The 20,977-nt window shown below is 44.4% G+C and overlaps 2 protein-coding genes across 4 annotated transcripts in view; both read right to left on the bottom strand.

The window, feature by feature from the left end:
• Positions 1 to 20,977, bottom strand: part of LOC134340855 (placenta-expressed transcript 1 protein-like) — a 106,940-nt gene that overhangs the window by 80,462 nt on the left and 5,501 nt on the right. For 2 of the 3 annotated variants that reach the window (XM_063038427.1, XM_063038429.1), the window contains exon 2: positions 3,655 to 3,759. The exons of the other annotated variant lie outside the window; for it this stretch is intronic. The gene's annotated coding sequence lies outside the window, so the exon portion shown is untranslated. The remainder of the gene's footprint in view (positions 1 to 3,654; positions 3,760 to 20,977) is intronic. 3 annotated transcript variants of the gene reach the window in all.
• Positions 6,525 to 20,977, bottom strand: part of LOC134340862 (zinc finger protein 91-like) — a 52,590-nt gene continuing 38,137 nt past the window's right edge. The window contains exons 5-6 of the mRNA XM_063038436.1: positions 19,990 to 20,161; positions 6,525 to 11,827 (exon numbers count right to left, since the gene is read on the bottom strand). Of these exons, the coding sequence (XP_062894506.1) occupies positions 10,749 to 11,827; positions 19,990 to 20,161 (1,251 nt within the window). The 3' untranslated portion in view covers positions 6,525 to 10,748. The remainder of the gene's footprint in view (positions 11,828 to 19,989; positions 20,162 to 20,977) is intronic.

Below are 20,977 nucleotides of genomic sequence, written 5' to 3'. Positions count from 1 at the left end.
GGACATGGCAGACCAATTGAATAATTACTTTGGTTCTGTCTTCACTAAGGAGGACATAAATAATCTTCCAGAAATAGTAAGGGACAGAGGGTCCAGTGAGATGGAGGAACTGAGTGAAATACATGTTAGTAGGGAAGTGGTGTTAGGTAAATTGAAGGGATTGAAGGCAGATAAATCCCCAGGGCCAGATGGTCTGCATCCTAGAGTGCTTAAGGAAGTAGCCCAAGAAATAGTGGATGCATTAGTGATAATTTTTCAAAACTCGTTAGATTCTGGACTAGTTCCTGAGGATTGGAGGGTGGCTAATGTAACCCCACTTTTTAAAAAAGGAGGGAGAGAGAAACCGGGGAATTATAGACCGGTTAGCCTAACGTCGGTGGTGGGGAAACTGCTGGAGTCAGTTATCAAGGATGTGATAACAGCACATTTGGAAAGCGGTGAAATGATCGGACAAAGTCAGCATGGATTTGTGAAAGGAAAATCATGTCTGACGAATCTCATAGAATTTTTTGAGGATGTAACTAGTAGAGTGGATAGGGGAGAACCAGTGGATGTGGTATATTTGGATTTTCAAAAGGCTTCTGACAAGGTCCCACACAGGAGATTAGTGTGCAAACTTAAAGCACACGGTATTGGGGGTAAGGTATTGGTGTGGGTGGAGAACTGGTTAGCAGACAGGAAGCAAAGAGTGGGAATAAACGGGACCTTTTCAGAATGGCAGGCGGTGACTCGTGGGGTACCGCAAGGCTCAGTGCTGGGACCCCAGTTGTTTACAATATATATTAATGACTTGGATGAGGGAATTAAATGCAGCATCTCCAAGTTTGCGGATGACACGAAGCTGGGTGGCAGTGTTAGCAGTGAGGAGGATGCTAAGAGGATGCAGGGTGACTTGGATAGGTTGGGTGAGTGGGCAAACTCATGGCAGATGCAATTTAATGTGGATAAATGTGAAGTTATCCACTTTGGTGGCAAAAGTAGGAAAACAGATTATTATCTGAATGGTGGCCGATTAGGAAAAGGGGAGGTGCAACGAGACCTGGGTGTCATTATACACCAGTCATTGAAAGTGGGCATGCAGGTACAGCAGGCGGTGAAAAAGGCGAATGGTATGCTGGCATTTATAGCGAGAGGATTCGAGTACAGGAGCAGGGAGGTACTACTGCAGTTGTACAAGGCCTTGGTGAGACCACACCTGGAGTATTGTGTGCAGTTTTGGTCCCCTAATCTGAGGAAAGACATCTTTGCCATAGAGGGAGTACAAAGAAGGTTCACCAGATTGATTCCTGGGATGGCAGGACTTTCATATCAAGAAAGACTGGATGAACTGGGCTTGTACTTGTTGGAATTTAGAAGATTGAGGGGGGATCTGATTGAAACGTATAAGATCCTAAAGGGATTGGACAGGCTAGATGCAGGAAGATTGTTCCCGATGTTGGGGAAGTCCAGAACGAGGGGTCACAGTTTGAGGATAGAGGGGAAGCCTTTTAGGACCGAGATTAGGAAAAACTTCTTCACACAGAGAGTGGTGAAGCTGTGGAATTCTCTGCCACAGGAAACTGTTGAGGCCAGTTCATTGGCTATGTTTAAGAGGGAGCTAGATATGGCCCTTGTGGCTACAGGGGTCAGGGGGTATGGAGGGAAGGCTGGGGCGGGGTTCTGAGTTGGATGATCAGCCATGATCATAATAAATGGCGGTGCAGGCTCGAAGGGCCGAATGGCCTACTCCTGCACCTATTTTCTATGTTTCCATGTTTCTATACCAATCCTCATAGAGGGATCAGAAGTGGAGAGAGTGAGCAGCTTCAAGTTCCTGGGTGTCAAGATCTCTGAGGATCTAACCTGGTCCCAACATATCGATGTAGTTAAAACAGAAGGCAAGACAGCAGCTATACTTTATTAGGAGTTTGAAGAGATTCGACATGTCAACAAATACACTCAAAAACTGCTATAGTTGTACTGTGAAGAGCATTCTGACAGGCTGCATAACTGTCTGGTATGGAGGGGCTACTGCACAGGACCGAAAGAAGCTACAGAGGGTTGTAAATCTAGTCAGCTCCATCTTGGGCACTAGCCTACAAAGTACCCAGGACATCTTTAGGGAGTGGTATCTCAGAAAGGCAGTGTCCATTATTAAGGACCTCCAGCACCCAGGGCATGCCCTTTTCTCACTGTTACCATCAGGTAGGACGTACAGAAGCCTGAAGGCACACACTCAGCGATTCAGGAACAGCTTCTTCCCCTCTACCATCCGATTCCTAAATGGACATTGAACCCTTGGACACTCGTTCACCTTTTCAATATACAGTATTTCTGTTTTTGCACTTTATAAAAATGTATTTAATATATGTAATTGATTTACTTGCTTATTATTATTATTTTATTTTGTGTTTTTGTCTCTTCTACATTATGTATTGCATTGAACTGCTGCTGCTAAGTTAACAAATTTCATGTCACATGCCAGTGATAATAAACCTGATTCTGATCTGCATGGAAACCTAAATCTGTGTGCAAACCCCGATTCTTCCAACATCCCTAAATCCGTGTGCACATGCAAATCCTTCCACATATATATTAGATTATCCCAGAGCAAGAATCATTTCAAAACAATTTGCAAAACAGTTTGTGAACCTGAAAAATGAGCAAGAACAACATTCAAAGTACATTTATTATAAGCTATCTATAAATGAAATAACCATGAGATTCATCACACCCACAAATCCACCAACACCCCGGAAACCGTGTACACCCAGATACACTGACACAGCCCTAAATCTACGTATTTCCCAAATCCACACGCAGCCCAAAATCCCTGCACAGCCACAAATCCGCAAGCACTCCAAAATCAGCACCAACACTGAATCCACATGTAGCCCCAATGTCACGGACACAGCTCTAAGTCTACGCACATCTCCAAAAATCCGTGCACACACCCAAACTCCTCACACACACATTAGCAAGAATCATCTCACAGTTCACAAAGTTGCTGCCTCCACCGTAAGAAATTGCATCCCCATAGTCCACAAACATCGCTAAATTTGCTCATATTCACAGATCCATGTGCACCCCCATGTTGGCCTGCAGACCCCTAAATCCGAGCGCATCCCCTAATTCAGTGTGCACCCCCTTATTGAGAACCATTTCCCAAAATCTGTGCTGATCACTGTGCACCCCCCAAATCCATGTGCACCACTAAGTTCTTGTGCATCCCCAAATCTGTGTGCAACTCAATATTCACCCCAAACCCCAAGATCTGCGCAACCTCCCCAAATGAGCATGCAACCCCGAAATCAGTGTGTACTCCCAAATCAACTCGTGCTCACAATCTCTTCAGCCACTCTTTCAGAACCCTGGGGTGTACAACATCTGCTCCAGGTGATTTTTCTCCAATAACCTTGTCCATAGTATTGACAACCACACACCTCTGCCCCCAGACACTCTCAAACTTCTCGCATTCTGCTAGAGTTTCTATTGTAAAGCCAAATAGAAAATACTTAATCAGTTATTCCATCATTTCCTTGCCTCCATTACTACCTCTCCAGCATCATTTTTCAGTGGTGCAATATGCACTCCTACTTCTCTTTTAATCAAATAATTGAGCACAATAATTGTGATGTTATGTTGAAGTTGCATAGGACGTTAGTGAGGACAAACCTGGAATATTGTGTGCAATTCCAGTCGCCTATCCACAGGAAAGATATCAAGAAGCTTGAAAGATTACAGAGAAAATTTATAATGATGTTCCCAGGACTTGAGGACCTGAAATAGAGAGAAAGATTCAATAGGTTCAGTCTCGGCCAAACAGAGGCTTTCCCCCTCAGGTTGAGTGAGACTGGAAGAAGAGGTCAGAGTTTAAAAGTGTTTAAGGGGAATATGAAAGAGAACTTCCTCACTCAGAGGTCAGTGTGAGTGTGGAATGAGTAGCCAGAGGAACAAGTGCACTTAGGTTCAATTGCAACATTTAGGAGACAGTTGGTTGGATGGGAGGGGTATGAACGGTTATGCTCCTGGTGCAGGTCGATGGGAGGAGGCCAGAATACAGGTCACCACAGACCGGAAGAGCCAGAGGGTCTGTTTATGTGTGTGGTATTCGATAACTCTACATCCTGTCCCTAAGAATCCTCTCCTGTAGCTTTCCTACCCCTGCGTGCAACTCACCAGTCTGTATTTCCCAGGATTCTACATCCCCGTTCTTAAATAATAGAACACCATTAAATTTGCTTGTGGCTGGAGAGAGCACAAATATATTGGTCAAGTCCCAAGTAATTTCATCACCTGTCTCCCTCAATAATATGCAGTATATCCCACCAGGCACCGTAATTCTCTTTAAGAGACCATGTACTACCTTCTTCGTGGCCCTGTACGAATACAAATGTAAAAGACATTGTGGAGAAATACAGGACAGCATAAGGGTTGTATGGTGTGGGGATTTCAACACGCAGAGTTCACTGTGGGTCAGGCGTGGAATGATGGTAGTGGTTTGATTGTAAAATTTTTTTGGATATTTCGCATGATGTGTGTGCGTGAATGATAGGACGGGCCGAGATTTAATGTTCATAACAGTTCTGAAATTGCAAAAGATTTAACTTTAGTTTCCAACATACCAGATGGAGTGCGAGTGGGATGTCATGGGTCACGAAACATTGGGGACTGATCATTTTCCCATCTTTATAAACCAGAGTTTGGGGTCAGGGGGCCACTTTTCAGAGGTGGAATTTTTGGTAAAGTAAATTGGGAGATGTTTAAGGTTTTATGTGATGAACGTTTGTCAGGGCTAAATGTTGAGTTTTGCAGTGAAAGGTTATGTCACATTATTCATCAAAATGCGTTGGAAGTAATACCTATTGAAAAGAGCTTTATTCAGAGAAAGACTGTACCATGGTGGACAAGAAGTGTGCAGAGGCAATTAGGGAGAGAAATAAGGTGTTTAGGAAAGTTAAGAAGTATGTCTCCGAGTGACTTTATTAAGTATAAAAGGGCACAGGCCATGGTGAGGAAAGTGGTGAAGGTTATGAAAAATGTTTACTTGAGATCATATTGTGATGATATTGGACAGGATATTAAAGTTGGAGATGTTTGGGGAATGATGAAGAAAATGGGGGGGGGTGGAATTCGTAGGGGTCATAATATTCCAGTATCGATTGATAGGGCTAAAATTATTGTTAATGAAACAGAGAAGTGAGAGTTACTGGCTCGATCATTTGCTGCAATTCACAATCAAGATAATTTAAGTGAAGATTAAACAATGTACGCATAAGGTTCGACATGATTACCCTGATGTGGTGGAAGTCAGCTGGATAGTATCACTGATGCAGAGTTTTCTTTGTGAATTTAAAGAGGCTATTATTAATGCAGGCCAGACATCCCCAGGAAAGGATGAGATATGTTACTGTAAGATTAGGCATTTGACTGACAACTGTTCAGATATTAAAATTTTTGACACTGAATTGGAGGTTAGACCATCTCTCTTCCTTCTGGAAAATGGCAGTAGTAGTGCTTATTCTAAAACCTGGGAAAATCTCATCTGATCCTTCAATTTACAGGCCTAAATCATTAATGTGTCATTTATGTAAACTTGTGGAACGGATGCTAATGGAGCTTTGGAAATATTTTGGAAAAGTGAAGCATGTTATCAGAGTGGATTTCAGAAAGGCAGAATGATACTGGATTCAGTTTTATGTTTGGAAGAGGAAAGCACAGGAAAATAAAGATACTGTAATAGCAGTATTTTTTGATATTGAAAAGCCAAACAAGGCGTAGTTTGTAGCCCTTTATTAAGGGTCTCTATAGTTCGGGGGTCAGACAGGTGATTCTGTGGACGCAGGAAAGAAACACGGATGGTAGTTTGCCTCCCAAGTGCCAGTGTCAAGGATGTTTCTGATCGCGTCCACGATATCTTGAAGTGTGAAGGAGAACAATCAGAGGTCGTGGTACATACTGGTACCAACAACATAGGTAGGAAAAGGGAGGAGGTCCTGAAAGCAGACTACAGGGAGTTAGGAAAGTTGAGAAGCAGGACCGCAAAGGTAGTAATCTCGGGATTACTGCCTGTGCCACACGACAGTAAGTATAGGAATAGAATGAGGCGGAGGATAAATGTGTGGCTGAGGGATTGGAGCGGGGCAGGGATTCAGATTTCTGGATCATTGGGACCTCTTCTGGAGCAGGTGTGACCTGTACAAAAAGGACGGGAGCGACCCCACAGGGATAGATTTCAACAGATACAAACCGATTTCATCAGACAGATTGAGGAGATCCAATCAGAGAAAATGGCTGCTGTACTCTGATTCTCCACAAACTGTAATCACAGTTCATCTCACTGTAACCTTATCTCTCAATCCCGATTACCAGCAGCCATCCTCAGCTTGAGATTTGTCATAGGCGAAAAATCAGAAAACACTTACAAATCCATGTGCACCCTCACATCCAAGTCCACCCCACTGTCCGTTTGTACCTACATCTGCTCACACCCCCAAATCCACAGAACCCCCATATCTGCACGCACCCCCAAATCCACCAGCACACACACCCCTACATTAGATTATCCTAGAGTACAAAACAATTCAGACAGTTCACAAAACCTCCATCTTTACAAACAAGGGAAGAACAAAGTTCATTTATTATTAATGTATGTAAAAATGATACAAACTTTAAATTCATCACACCTGCAAACCCACATACAGACGCAAATCCATGCAGTAGCTCCAAATCTGCGCACACCCGCATATCCGCTGACAGCTTGAAATTTGCACACACTAACATACAGAGACACAGACACACACAGTCACAAAAATGCCTATGCAGACACATGCACAGATTGGCAGATTGTATCACAAATACAGAAACAGACACCCACACGTACAATTTCAGACAGAAACACACACACACACACACAATCACATACACACATATGCACATTCAGACAGGAACAACCACATACACCCAATTGAGATTCACTGAAACACACACAAAGACGCAAACACGTACACACAGCCACTGCCATATGCACATATACAGACACAGATGCATACTGACACACACACCCAGACACAAGGATGCTCACATGCACACACACGGACATACAGAGACTGACAAAGCCACATACACAGCCAACCCACACAGACAGACACAAACACACAGATGCAGCCACACAGATACAACGGCACAGAGACAACGTAAACACCACACACATACACCATATATAGACACACACACACACACACACACTCATATATATGTAAACACTGCACACGCGCACACACAAACACCACAGATAAACACTACATATTCGCACACAGAAACACACACGCATATAAACATATACATGTGCACACAGAACCCCCCTCCCCCCACACACCCACACACATTACATTTTCTTAACCGCCTCTCCAGCTCCCTGCCATGTTCTTTGACATACTCACCCCCCACTAGACTACTGAGTTTGAGAGCCATGCATTAGGGTCAGGGGTGGATCGTGGACAAGCCCCCAAATGTTCTGAGTATGACGATCACTGAAGAACACGGAGGTTTTTGTAGATATGAAATGTTTATTCATCACCACAAACAGTCATTTTCTTGGAGACCCTATCGGTAGAATCCTCTAACTAAATCAAATGTTTATACTCCAAAGAAGAATGGTAACAGTAGATGATTCAATACAATTTCATAAGCTACAATGACATTATTGATTTCAATATTTTGTGTCTGACAAATGGTTCCTTTTGAAGTACATATTTCTTATATTTATCAGAAGTCTCCAGACTATCAGATAAAAGCATCTGCACCAGGTGCACCGAGCTACAATTCCTGTGAGAGTGTATGAAGGAACTGGAGCTGCAGCTCGATGACCTTTGACTCATACGTGAGACTGAAGAGCTGATAGGAACTACAGGGAGGTGGTTGTCCTTAGATTGTAGGAGACAGGTAACTAACTGGGTGACTGTCAGGAGAAGGAGGGGAAATGCACAACCAGTGCATGGTACACCTGTGGCCATTCAACTTTAGATACACTACTGAAGAGGACAACCTACCGGAGACAGCAATGGTGACCGAGTCTCTGACACTGAGTCGGGTGCTTTGTCTCAGAAGAGCAGAGCAGTAAAGAGAACTGCATATTGGTAACAGATTCCTTAGTCAGAGGAACAGCAATGAGGTTCTGTGGGCATGATAGAGACATGCAGATGGTACGTCGCCTCCCAGGTGCCAGGATCAGGGATGTCTCAGATTGGGTCTATGACATTCTCAGGGGCAAGAACGAGCGGCCAGAAGTCTTGGTACATATTGGCACCAGTGACATAAGTAGACAAGGTGAGGAGGTCCTGAAGAGAGATTTTAGGGAGCTAGGTAAAAAGCTGAAAAAAGGACCTCTGGGGTAGTAATCTCTGGATTGCTGAATGTGCCAAGCGCTAGTGAGGGTAAGAACAGGATGATTTGGCAGATGAATAAGTGGCTGAGGAACTGGTGCAGGAGGCAGGGCTTCAGATTTGTGTATCATTGGGATCTTCTGGGGAAGTAGGACCTCTACAAAAAGGACGGGTTACACCTGAACCGGAAGGGATCCGATATCCTTGCGGACCGGCATGTATGCTGTTGTAGGCATCACGGAATAATGGCTGAAAGAAGGTTATAGCTGGGAGCTTAATGTCCAAGGATACACATTGTATTAAGAGGACAGGCAGGAAGGCAGAGAGGGTGGTGTGGCTCTGTTGGTAAAAATCAAATCAAATCACCAGAAAGATGGTCGGAAGGTTTTGAATCATTGTGGATTAAGCTGAGGAACTGCGAGGGTGAAAAGACCCTGATGGGAGTTATAAACAGACCCATACCCAGCAGTAAGGATGTGGTCTACAAATTACGAGAGATAGAAAGTGCATGCCAAAAGGACAATTTTACAATAGTCATGGGGAATTTCAATTACAGGTGGACTGGGAAAATCAGCTTGGTGCTGAATTCCAAGAGGGGAAATTTCTAGAATGCCTACGAGATGGCTTTTTAGAGCAGCTCATGTTTATGCCCATAATTCTGGATTTGATGTTGTGCAAGGAACTGGAATTGATTAGAAACATTAAGGGAAAAGAACCCTCTGGGACAAGTGATCATAATATGATCAACTTCACACCAAAATTTGAGTGGAGTAAAGGGAATTACAGAGGCGTGAGAGAGGAGTTGACCAGAATTGATTGGAAAAGAACACTGGGAAGGGCTGGAATTTCTGGAAGCAATTCAGAAGGTGCAGGACACATACATCCCAAATAGAAAGAAGTATCATCTTTCCTTTAGATATATTCTAAAGGAAAGATGACATAACCAACTATGGCTAACAAGAGAAGTCAAAGCCAACATAAAAGTCAAAGAGAGGGCATATAGTAGAGCAGAGATTAGTGGGAAGTTAGAGGACTGGAATTCCAACAGATAGGATAGGCCCCACCCCTCAATCCTCTTCACGCTTCCTCCCCCTCCACATCCATCCCTTAACCCTCTTCTTCCTCCATCCCCTCCCTCACACCCACCTCACTTCCTTCCCATCTCTTACCCTTCAGCTTCCCCCAACTGTATGTGTTTGTGTGTGTCCATCACCAATGCCCCCTCTCCCCCAACACACTCGCACTCCTGTACACACTACAATCCTCACTACAATCCTTGTGGCTCAAATGATCTAAAAATCTAATGCCCTCCCTCCTACATCAACTCCTTAGCTACGTGTCAATCGGTATAATTTTTCTATATCTGGCATGTGGCATGGGTGGCAATCCTGAGATCACAACCTTGGACATGCCAAACTCCCTGAACTCCCGTTGCAGAACCACATTACTCTTAAGAATGCTGAGGAGTCAATCTGAGATATCCCAGACCCTAACACCTGGGAGAGAACAGACCATCTGGAAATACCATTCTCATCCAAAGAACCTTCTTTCCGTTTCCCTAACTAACAAATCACCTATCAACACAGTTCCCCTCTTCTTTCCCTTTTCCTTCTAAGTCACAGAGACAAACTTAGTTCCAGAGGCCCAACCACTGTGACTTTCCTCTGTTGGGTCATCCCTCCAACAGCATCCAAAGTGATATACCTGTTGTTGAGGGGGATGGCCACAGAAGTACTCTACACTGGCTCCTGAACCCCCACCTATGACTGTCACCCAGTTTCTTGTGCACTGCACATTGGGTGTAACTACCTCTCTATACGTCCTCTCTGTCACAACCTCAACCTCTCGAATAATCCATAGTTGATCCAGTTCCAGCTCCAGCTCCAACTCCTTAACGCAGATTGTTAGAAGCTGCAGCCAGATGCAGTTCTCAAAGAGGGATCCCTGCCTTAATACATCCCTCATGAGGAGCATTTCACTATTCTGCCTGGTACCTCTACTGTTCTACCTGAGCAAATGTAAAGAAGGGGGCAAACAAACTCTACCTACAGCTTATCTAACGGAACCTCTCACCCCTGAAGCCTCCAAGAGCTAAAGCCTCAAAATCCCCATTCTGACGACGGCTGCTCCACTTGCCCTGCCTTACTTTCATTTGTTCTTGCTAATCAATCCCAAATGCTGATTGCCACTGCTCAAAACTCCAAAAACAAAAATGCCGCAAGTCACTGCCCTTAATATTCAATCAGTGAACCTGAGTGAATTATGTCCTCTCAAGCTTCAGATCTCTCCAACTGGCCTCTGGTTGATGATTGGACGACTGAGTGAATCTCTTCCCACATTCAGAGCAGCTGAATAGCCTCACACCACTGTGAGCTTCGTAGTGCATCACAAGATTGGAAGACTGAGTGAATCTCTTCCTACATTCACAGCAGCTGAATGGGCTTCTCCAGTGTGAACCCGTCGGTGTCTTTGTAATGTGGATGAGTGAGTGAATTCCTTCCCACAGTCTGAGCAGGTGAACGGTTTCTCCCCAGTGTGAACTCGCTGATGTACTTTTAAGTTAGATGACGATGTGAATTCCTTCCCGCAGTCTGAGCAGGTGAATGGCCTCTCCCCAGTGTGAACTCGCTGATGTTTCAGTAATTGAGATGACTGAGTGAATCCCTTCCCACATTCAGAGCATATGAATGGCCTCTCCCCAGTGTGAACACGCTGATGTACTTTCAAGTCAGATGACCAAGTGAATCGCTTCCCACAGTCCGAGCAGGTGAATGGCTTCTCCCCAGTGTGAACTCGTTGATGTGCATTCAGTTGAGATGACCGATTAAATTCCTTCCCACAGTCTGAGCAGGAGAACGGTTTCTCTCCAGTGTGAATTCGCTGATGTTCCTTCAGTTGAACAGCCTGAATGAAGCCTTTCCCACATTCAGAACATGTGAACGGCCTCTCCCCGGTATGAATTCGGTAATGCTTCACAAGGGTGGATGACTGAGAAAACCCCTTCCCACATTCAGAACAGGTGAACGGTTTCTCCTCAGTGTGAACTAACTGGTGTTTCAGTAACGTGGATGAGTAAGTGAATCCCTTCCCACATTCCCAGCAGGTGAACGGCCTCTCCCCAGTGTGAACTCGCTGATGTGCGTACAGTTGAGATGACCGAGTGAATCCCTTCCCACAGTCAGAGCAGATGAATGGTCTCTCCCCAGTGTGAACTCGCTGATGTACTTTCAAGTCAGGTAACCAAGTGAACTCCTTCCCACAGTCTGAGCAGATGAATGGTTTCTCGCCAGTGTGAACTAACTGGTGTCTCAGTAGGTGAGATGACCGAGTGAATCCCTTCCCACAGTCTGAGCAGATGAATGGCCTCTCCCCAGTGTGAACTCGCCGATGTACTTTCAAGTTCAATGACGATGTGAATTCCGTACCACAGTCTGAGCAGGTGAATGGCATGTTCTCAGTGTGAACTCACTGATGTTTGTGAACCCTTTCCCGCAGTCAGAACAGGTGGAACATCTCACTATGGTGTGAACTTGCTAATGTATCTTCAGGCTGGATGACTGAGTAGTTCCCTCCCACACACAGAACAGGTGAATGGCCTCTCCCCACTGTGACTGTGACTGGTGTGTCTGCGGGTAGGTGGTGAGCGAATCCCTTCCCACACTGAGAGAAGGAGAATGATATCTCACTGCGATCAATTCTCTGGCAATTCAGAAAGTCAGATGTCAGATGTTTTGAATCCGTTGTACAATCAATACAGTTGAAGAACTGATCTCCAGTGAATAAATGCTGGTGTGTTCTCAGTGCCCCGGTTCCAGTGGATTTCACTGAGTTACAACAGAAAACTTCAGACACAAAACACGCTTCCAATTGGGATGAGATAATTCTTCATCGCCAAGGATCGAAAACAGATGTGTTGGTGTTGCAAAGAAAATATCTGGTCACGCCTTAAATATCCAGTCAGAGACAGCAAAACTGACATGTTGTTGTATTTGAGATTCCTGCGCACAAGTGTTCTGCCATTTCAAATCTGTAAAAATATTTGCAAAAGACATCAATGGGTGAAGGACAGTATTTCCCGTGAGATTTTAGTCTGTGCTGAGCTCTGACATCACATTGTTATGAAATTCAACTCAAGCTGGAGGAACTCATCTTCTATCTGGGCATAGATCAGGCATCCTGACTATCAAATTCCCCTATCTGTATCAGAATGGGCCATTTCTGCTCATTAGTCTGTGACTTGGCTCTGTTTGTCTCTTTAGATCTCTCTCCATTGGTATTATGTCAAGTTCTGGTCATATCCCACAGCGTTACAAAGAACCCGTGATGTTACATGGCTAATCCTGGAGACTTTCTAATTACGCTGACCCACCCACCCCAGGTGATTGACAGTAGCCATGCCAATGAGGGACAGGACATTAGTATTTCTCATTACAATGTGGCATATTTGTGACGTTAAATCTACAGGTTACTTGTTACCCAGGACAAAGGTGTTTGAAATCATTATGTACCCAGACAGCATGGAACAAAACATGTTTTCACGGGTAGAAAGGTCCAGAACAAGAGGAAGTCAAACAAAGGTGATCTTCTCAAGAACTAAAGTTGATGTTTTGTTCTTTTTTCCCCCCATACATCACTAATTGACATTCTCACTGACGGGAAAGTACAACTCTTCAGACATTAACTGGGAACTATATTTTTGTTCCAAGTGGCCAATCCTTGGATTTAGAACTCGGCAGTGTTTGGTAGTCCATCCGCTCCCTGAGTGTTGACTGCCTCTTTACCCAGAAGACCCCACGAACAAGAAACTCATCTATCAGTCACAGATCCAGCGATACGCATGCACCACAGAAATGCTGCCAACACCTTCGCTCATCAGTGGAAAGCCCCAAGGGTCCTGGGTATGGATCACGGGGCTGAGAAAGAAGGAAAGGACCGGGACTGTCCCAGGGTGCAGGAGCTCACAGTGATTGTCCCTCAATCGCAGTTCGGATGCCAGTGGCGATGAAACCCCCGCTCCTCGTTGTGGCCAATCCTTCTGAGCCTCTCCTCCTTTGAATGCATGCACAATATCTGGGAACTAGTGCATGCACATTTGGTCGCCTGGTCACATACAGCAATTTCTGAATCGCACAGGCTTTTGGGTAATGTCTCGGGAATCAACAGTTCCCCCGTGTCACATGGTACAAAACCAGTCAATATTTGCCTGTCGAACACTTGGCAGCTACTTTAACGCAGCAAAGTTACCGCAAACTATGTACTCAATATCAACAGATGTTCCATGTGTCAAATGTCAAAGGACAATCCTCTAACTCATGCAGACAGAAAACACAAGATTCTGCAAATGCTGGAAATACCGAGTGTATTCTGATGAGGAATTTCTTTAGCCAGGGTATAGTACATCTGTGGAATTCGCTGCTACAGGCGGCTGTAAGGCACAAGTCACTGGGTGCATTTAAGTTGGAGGTTGCCAGAGCAGAGGGTGAAAATAAATGATGTTAAAAGTCACAAATAGAAGGGCTGTGTGTGGTGGTGGTAATCTTCTGCGGTGTGTCTATTTCAATGCAAGGAGTATTGTGGGGAAGTCTGATGAGCTGAGGGCGTGGATTGACACATGGAATTACGACATTATAGCCATTAGTGAAACTTGGCTGCAGGAGGGGAAGAACTGGCAGCTTAATGTTCCAGGGTTCCGATGTTTCAGACGTGATAGAGGCAGAGGAATAGAGGTGGGGGGGGGGGGGTGGCATTGATAGTCCAGGAAAATGTTACAGCAGTGCTCAGGCAGAACAGATTAGAGGGCTTGTCTACTGAGTCCTTATGGGTGGAGCTGAGAAACAGGAAAGGTATGACCACATTAATGGGGTTGTATCATAGACCACCCAATACTCAGCGAGAATTGGAGGAGCAAATCTGCAGAGAGATAGCAGACAACTGCAGGAAACATAAAGTTGTGATAGTTAGGGATTTTAATTTTCCACATATTGATTGGGATTCCCATACTGTTAAAGGTCTAGACGGGTTAGAGTTTGTAAAATGTGTTCAGGAAAGTTTTCTAGATCAATATATAGAGGTACCAACTTGAGAGGATGCAATATTAGATGTCCTATTAGGAAACCAGTTAGGACAGGTGACAGAAGAGTGTGGAGGGGAACATTTTGGTTCCAGTGATCACAACACCATTAGTTTCAACTTGATCATGGACAAGGATAGATCTGGTCCTTGGGTTGAGGTTCTAAACTGGAAAAAGGCCAAATTTAAAGAAATGAGAAAGGATCTAAAAAGCGTGGATTGGGACAGCTTGTCCTCTGGCAAGAATGTGATTGGTAAGTGGGAGGCCTTCAAAGGGGAAATTTTGAGAGTGCAGAGTTTGTATGTTCCAGTGAGGATTAAAGGCAAAGTGAATAAGAATAAGGAACCTTGGTTCTCAAGGGATATTGCAACTCTGATAAAGAAGAAGAGAGAGATGTGTGACATGTATAGGAAACAGGGAGCAAGACCACGCCTGTCTGCAAATGGAGTAGCAGCAATTTTGTGCTGCGCTTAGTTTTGTTTCTCTCCCCCTAGTTTAAACTTGGAATTTAAAATTTTTATTTGCTGATTCTTGAGGGGGAACAATATGTCTGTGTCTACCAAGAGTGGGAAGAACTTGTCTGAACGTAGTGACAAAGGTAATGGGAAAGGAAAGGTATAAAAGGAAAGATCTGATGAAATGCCACCATGGGCTGAAGATATTGTTCGGACACTGAATTCAATTAACGGCCAACTGGAAAAGAATAGCAATGAAATGAAGTCATTTCTGGGAAAACTTAAAAGACTTGGAAACTCAAGTTATTACACATGAAGAGGAATTGAAGATAACTAAGCAAAAACTGTTTGAAGCTGCAACTCATTTGGAAAGATATCAAAATAAGATTATAGACCTGGAAACTAGGTCTCGCCAAAGGAATATATGAATTGTTGGGCTGCAAGAAGGAGCTGAAGATGGAGATTTAACTGCTGAAGATCTATGGTTCAAGTATGACTGTTTAAATGGTTACGCGGACATTCGACTGAGAAAAGAAGATAAAGGGACTTGTTTCTTTAACCTAATATCTGGTTTGATGTTTTTTTTTGTTTCTTTCTTAATTAACTAATTGGTAAGCTTTTTCATACTTTACTTCCTACTATATTATCACAGCCGCCTACTATAGAAAGAGCACACAGAGCTTTTATTTCGAAATTTAAAGATCCAAATAAACCACAATCTGTTTTGGTTTGTTTTCATCACTTTAAAATTAAAGATTAAATAATGCGACAGGCAAGAAAACAGAGAGTTTTTAGATTTAAGGAATCTGAGCTCCATTTTTTTGAGGATTATGCGAAGGAAGTAATGGAACAAGGATCAAGATTTGCTCTGGTAATGAAATAGGCATATGATAAGAAACTGTTTTTTTCTTTGCGTTACCAGACAAGAATTAAAGTTTTTCCTCTTAACTCTCCTCCTCGTACATTTTTTGATCCAAAAGCCGCACTGGAGTTCGTTCTGTTACGAGAATACACATAAAATTAAGATCTTTGCTGGCCTGGGTTAGCATCAGTGACATCAGCAGTTGGTCTGCCACCTGCCCTCAGGGGAAGGAGAGATAAGGAACAATGGAGCAGCGTCTGGAGATGTGTAATGAAGGGACGTGGGAGAGAGAGAGCTGTCTGGAGCGGCTCTCCCCTTTGAACCCTGAACTGTTTGAAGTGATGGACAGGCGATACCCCAGCGGGGGGATAAAAAGGGACAGGTTCGCTAAGACAGGGACACATGCCACCCGAGGTAACAAGACCCTGGAAGCGGTGCGCCTCTCACGAGTGGGTGAGAAGTATCAGACAACGACCAGGGTGGAAAGGTACGATCAGCGGGAACCCGGTGTGTGTCCGCCCTCGCCTGGGTGTCGGGTTCACTGCAGAGGATTGACCGCATCTGGAGGAGGGGTCACAGTCGGTGACCTCAGGTGACATCACCAAGGACCCGCCCAAAAGCTGCTTGTGAGCAATCTCGGCGGTCTGTGAGTGAAGCCGTGTCTGAATGATCAGTTGTTCCTGTTCTATCTCTCCCTTCCCCCACGTTGTCCATCGCCATGGCAACGATTACTGCGAACTGAACTACTAAACTGGACTGAACTTTGAGTCACTTTTAAATTTGGTCATTTACCCCTAGGAAAGCGTTTAGTTGGAGTAAGAGGAAATATGAAGCTATCAGGCAGGAACTTGGAAGCAAAAATTGGGAACAGACTTTCTCATAGAAATGAACAGGAGAAATGTGGCAGATATGATGTTCTACATAGGTACGTTCCAATGAGGCAGAGAAAGGATGGTAGGGTACAGGAACCATGTGTACAAAGGCTGTTGAAATTTTAGCTAAGAAAAAAAGCTTATGAAAGGTTCAAAAAAACTAGGTAATGATGGAGATCTAGAAGATAAGGCTAGCAGGAAGGAGCTAAAAAATGAAATTAGGAGAACCAGACAGGGCCATGAGAAGGCCTTGGCGAGCAGGATTAAGGAACACCCCAAGGCATTCTACAAGTATGTGAAGAGCAAGAGGATAAGATGTGAAAGAATGGGACCAAGCAAGTGTGACAGTGGAAAAGTCCATATGGAACCGGAGGAGATAGCACAGGTACTTAATGAATACTTTGCTTCAGTATTCACGAAGGAAAACTGGTATATGGAGGAATTTAAGGTGGGGGGGGTTATATGGGAGGCAAGGTTCGAGGGTTGGCACAACATTGTGGGCCAAAGGGCCTGTAATGTGCTGTACTATTCTATGTTCTATATGTAAAAGGATCATGACCATTGTAGGGATGACTTACAGCGATTGAAAAGCTTGAGCATGTAGATATTAAGAGGATGTCCAAGAGCTTTTGGAAAGCATCAAGTTGGATAAGTCTCCGGGACCAGACGAGATGTACCCCAGGCTACTGTGGGAGGCGAGGGAGGAGATTGCTGAGCCTCTGGTGATGATCTTTGTATCATCAATGGGGACGGGAGAGGTTCTGGAGGATTGGAGATGTTGTTCCCTTATTCAAGGACGGGAGTAGAGTTAGCCCAGGAAATTATAAGCCAGTGATTCTTACTTCAGTGGTTGTTAAGTTGATGGAAAATATCCTGAGAGGCAGGATTTATGAAGATTTGGAGAGACATATGATTAGGAATAGTCAGCATGACTTTGTCAAAGGCAGGTCAAGCCTTACGAGCCTGACTGAATTCTTTGAGGATGTGACGAAACACATTGATGAAGGTAGAGCAGTAGATGTAGTGTGTATGGATTTCAGCAAGGCATTTGATAAGGTACCCCATGCAAGGCTTATTGAGAAAGTAAGGAGGCACAGGATCCAAGACCTTGCTTTGTGGATTCAGAATTGGCTTGCCCACAGAAGGCAAAGAGTGGTTGTAGACGGGTCATATTCTGCATGCAAGTCAGAGACCAGTGGTGTGCTTCAGGGATCTGTTCTTGTACCCCTTCTCTTCAAATGACCTGGATGAGGAAGTGGAGGGATGGGTCAGTAAATTTGCTGATGACACAAAGGTTGGAGGTGTTGTGGATAGTGTGGAGGGCTGTCAGAGGTTACAGTGGGACATTGATAGGATGCAAAACTGGGCTGAGAAGTGGTAGATGGAGTTCAACCCAGATAAATGTGAGGTGGTTCATTCTGGTAGGTCAAACGTGATGGCAGAATATAGTATTAATGTTAAGACTCTTGGCAGTGTGGAGGATTAGAGGGATCTTGGGGTCCAAGGCCATAGGATATTCAAAGCTGCTACGCAGGTTGACTCTGTGGTTAAGAAGGCATACGGTGCATCAGCCTTCATCAACCGTAGGATTGAGTTTCAGAGCCAAGAGGTAATGTTACAGCTATATAGGACCCTGGTCAGACGCCACTTGGAATACTGTGCTCAGTTCTGGTTACCTCACTTGAGGAAGGATGTGGAAACCATAGAAAGGGTGCAGAGGAGACTTACAAGGATGTTGCCTGGATTGGGGAGCATGTCTTATGAGAATAAGTTGAGTGAAATCCGCCTTTTCTCCTTGGAGCAGCAGAAAATGGGAGGTGACCTGATAGAGGTGTATAAGATGATGAGAGGCATTGATCATGTGGATAATCAGAGGTTTTTTCCCAGGGCTGAAATGGCTAGCACGAGAGGGCATAGTTTTAAGGCGCTTGGAAGTAGGTACAGAGGAGATGTCAGGGATAAGTTTTTTTATGCAGAGGGTGCTGAGTGCGGGGAATGGGCTGCCGGGGACGGTGGTGGAGGTAGATATGATAGGGTCTTTTAAGAGACTCCCGAACAGATACGTGGAGCTCAGAAAAATAAAGGGCTATGGGTAACACTAGGTAATTTGTAAAGGAAGTACATGTTCAGCACAGCTTTGTGGGCCGAAGGGCCTGTATTGTGCTGTAGGTTTTCTATGTTTGTATGTTACAAAGAGTTTGTGAATGGGAATCCCAAACACAACAGCACATCAGTTTTACTGTTCCTGACCAGGTATTTCTTTTGTGATATCAATATATTCGTTGTTGATTCTTGGACATGAAAGAGTATCTCGTCTCAGTTGGAAACATGCTTTGTGTCTGAAATGAAATTTTCTGTTGTAGCTCAGTGAAATCCACTAGAATTGGAGCATTGTGAACACACCAGCACTTGTTCACTGGAGATCAGTTCTTTAACTGTATTGATTGTGTGAGGGATTCACCACGTCTGACATCTCATTCTCTCAGTGTGGATAGGGATTTTCATATTCAGCCGACCCACAAACACACCAGTAACTTCATCTGCTCTGTGCTTGGGATAGGGTCTACACAGTCATCCAACCTGAAGATACGTCAGAAAATTAATGACAGTGAGAGTCCGTTCACTTGTTCCACGTGTGGGAAGAGATTCAAATCAAGTGAAGTTTATTGTCATTTATCTCTTATTCTGTATATAATGTATGTAATGTATATAGAAATGAGACAATGTTTCTTCGAACCAGGGTGTAAAGCACATAACAGACAATAACTTATGAAGCTGGGGATAAAATCTACGAATAAATAACAAACTAAAGTGCATTCATATTAAATATTGTAAGGTACACTACAGTAACACTTCAAAAGTCTCTGGAGTTAAGAGACTGGGGATTCTCACCTTGACCATTCTTGTTTTCATACATCATAGTCTTCTACCTAACGGTAGAAAGTCAAAGAGGATGCTAGAAGGATGGGTGTGGGTGGGACCCTGAATAATACTAAGGGCCCTGTGTACGGAGCACTCCTGATAAATATCTCCAATGAAAGGTAGGGAGACCCCTATGATCCTCTCAACTGCTCTCACAGTCCTTTGTAGCAACTGCTTCCATACCAGATGGAGATGCAACTTGTCAGGAAGCTCTCAATGGTGCTCCTGTAAAATACAGTTGGGGGGGGTGGGGGGAAGGAACCCTTGCTTCTCAATCTTCTTCAGAAGTGGTGATGCTGCTGTGCCTTCTTGTCTTCTTGTTCAGGGAGGTGATATTAAGGGACCAGGTGAGACCATCCATGATGTGAACTCCCAGGAACTTCATGCACTTAACTCTCTCTGCAGAGGAGCCATGTATTTGCAAAGGGGGGATGGTTTGTCTCACCTGCCTGAAGTCCATGATGACTTCCTTTGTTTTCTACAAGCTCAGACTTGGGTTGTGCTTCACACCAATCCACCAGCCGCTCCACTTCCTCTATATACTCCATCTCGCCATTGTTCTTGATAAGAACACTGTTGTTTATCCGCAAACTTGATGATATGGTTTGAGCTGAATCCTGCAATACAGTCATGTCAGCAGTGTGAACAGCAGTGAGCTGAGCACACAGCCTCAGGGAGCACCAATGCTCAGCATAATGGGATGAGAGATGTTGCTGCCCACACGGACTGACTGTGGCCTTACTGTTAAGAAGTCCAGTATCCAGTTGCAGAGGAAGGCTTTGAGACCCAGTGAGGACAGTTTACCCACTAGTTTCTTGGGTATGACTGTGTTGAATGCCGATCTGAAGTCTATAAACTGCAGCCTGGCATATGAGACCCCATTTTCCTGGTATGTCAGGACAAAGTGGAGGGCAGAGACTACTGCATCATCAGTGGATCGATTTGAGCAATAAGCAAACTGGAAAGGGTCCAGTGTAGCTGGGAGAAAGGCTTCATGTGTTCCATGCCCATCTGCCCACCAGGTGATAGTCATTTATTCACTCACTCAGACCATCTGCAGAATCCTCAATGAGTCAGTCAGTTCACTGGGGAGAGACATTCGCTTGCTCAGACTGTGGGAAGAGGTTCACTTGGTCATCCAGTTTACAGAGATGCCAGAAAGTTCACACTGGAGAGAGGCCGTTCACCTATTCCGAGTGTGGGAAAGGATCCATTGTGGGGTGAAGATGTTGCATTGGTCAATACCATACAACAGGTTTTTAAGCAGGTTCACTGACACCCCATCCTCATGTCCATTCTGCGGGCGAGAGGAGTCAGTGTATGAGACATACATGGAATGTAAGAGGTTAGTGTTTCTCAGGGGGCTGCTGCTGAGGTTCTGGTTGCACTTTAGTCCCGTGCTCCTGATATACAGGCACCCAGTTCGGAAGAGG

Source organism: Mobula hypostoma, chromosome X2, assembly GCF_963921235.1.
Source record: "Mobula hypostoma chromosome X2, sMobHyp1.1, whole genome shotgun sequence".
Lineage (NCBI taxonomy): Eukaryota > Metazoa > Chordata > Chondrichthyes > Myliobatiformes > Myliobatidae > Mobula > Mobula hypostoma.
The sequence above is the reverse complement of the archived record's forward strand: the minus strand, read 5'-3'. Positions and strand labels throughout refer to the sequence as shown.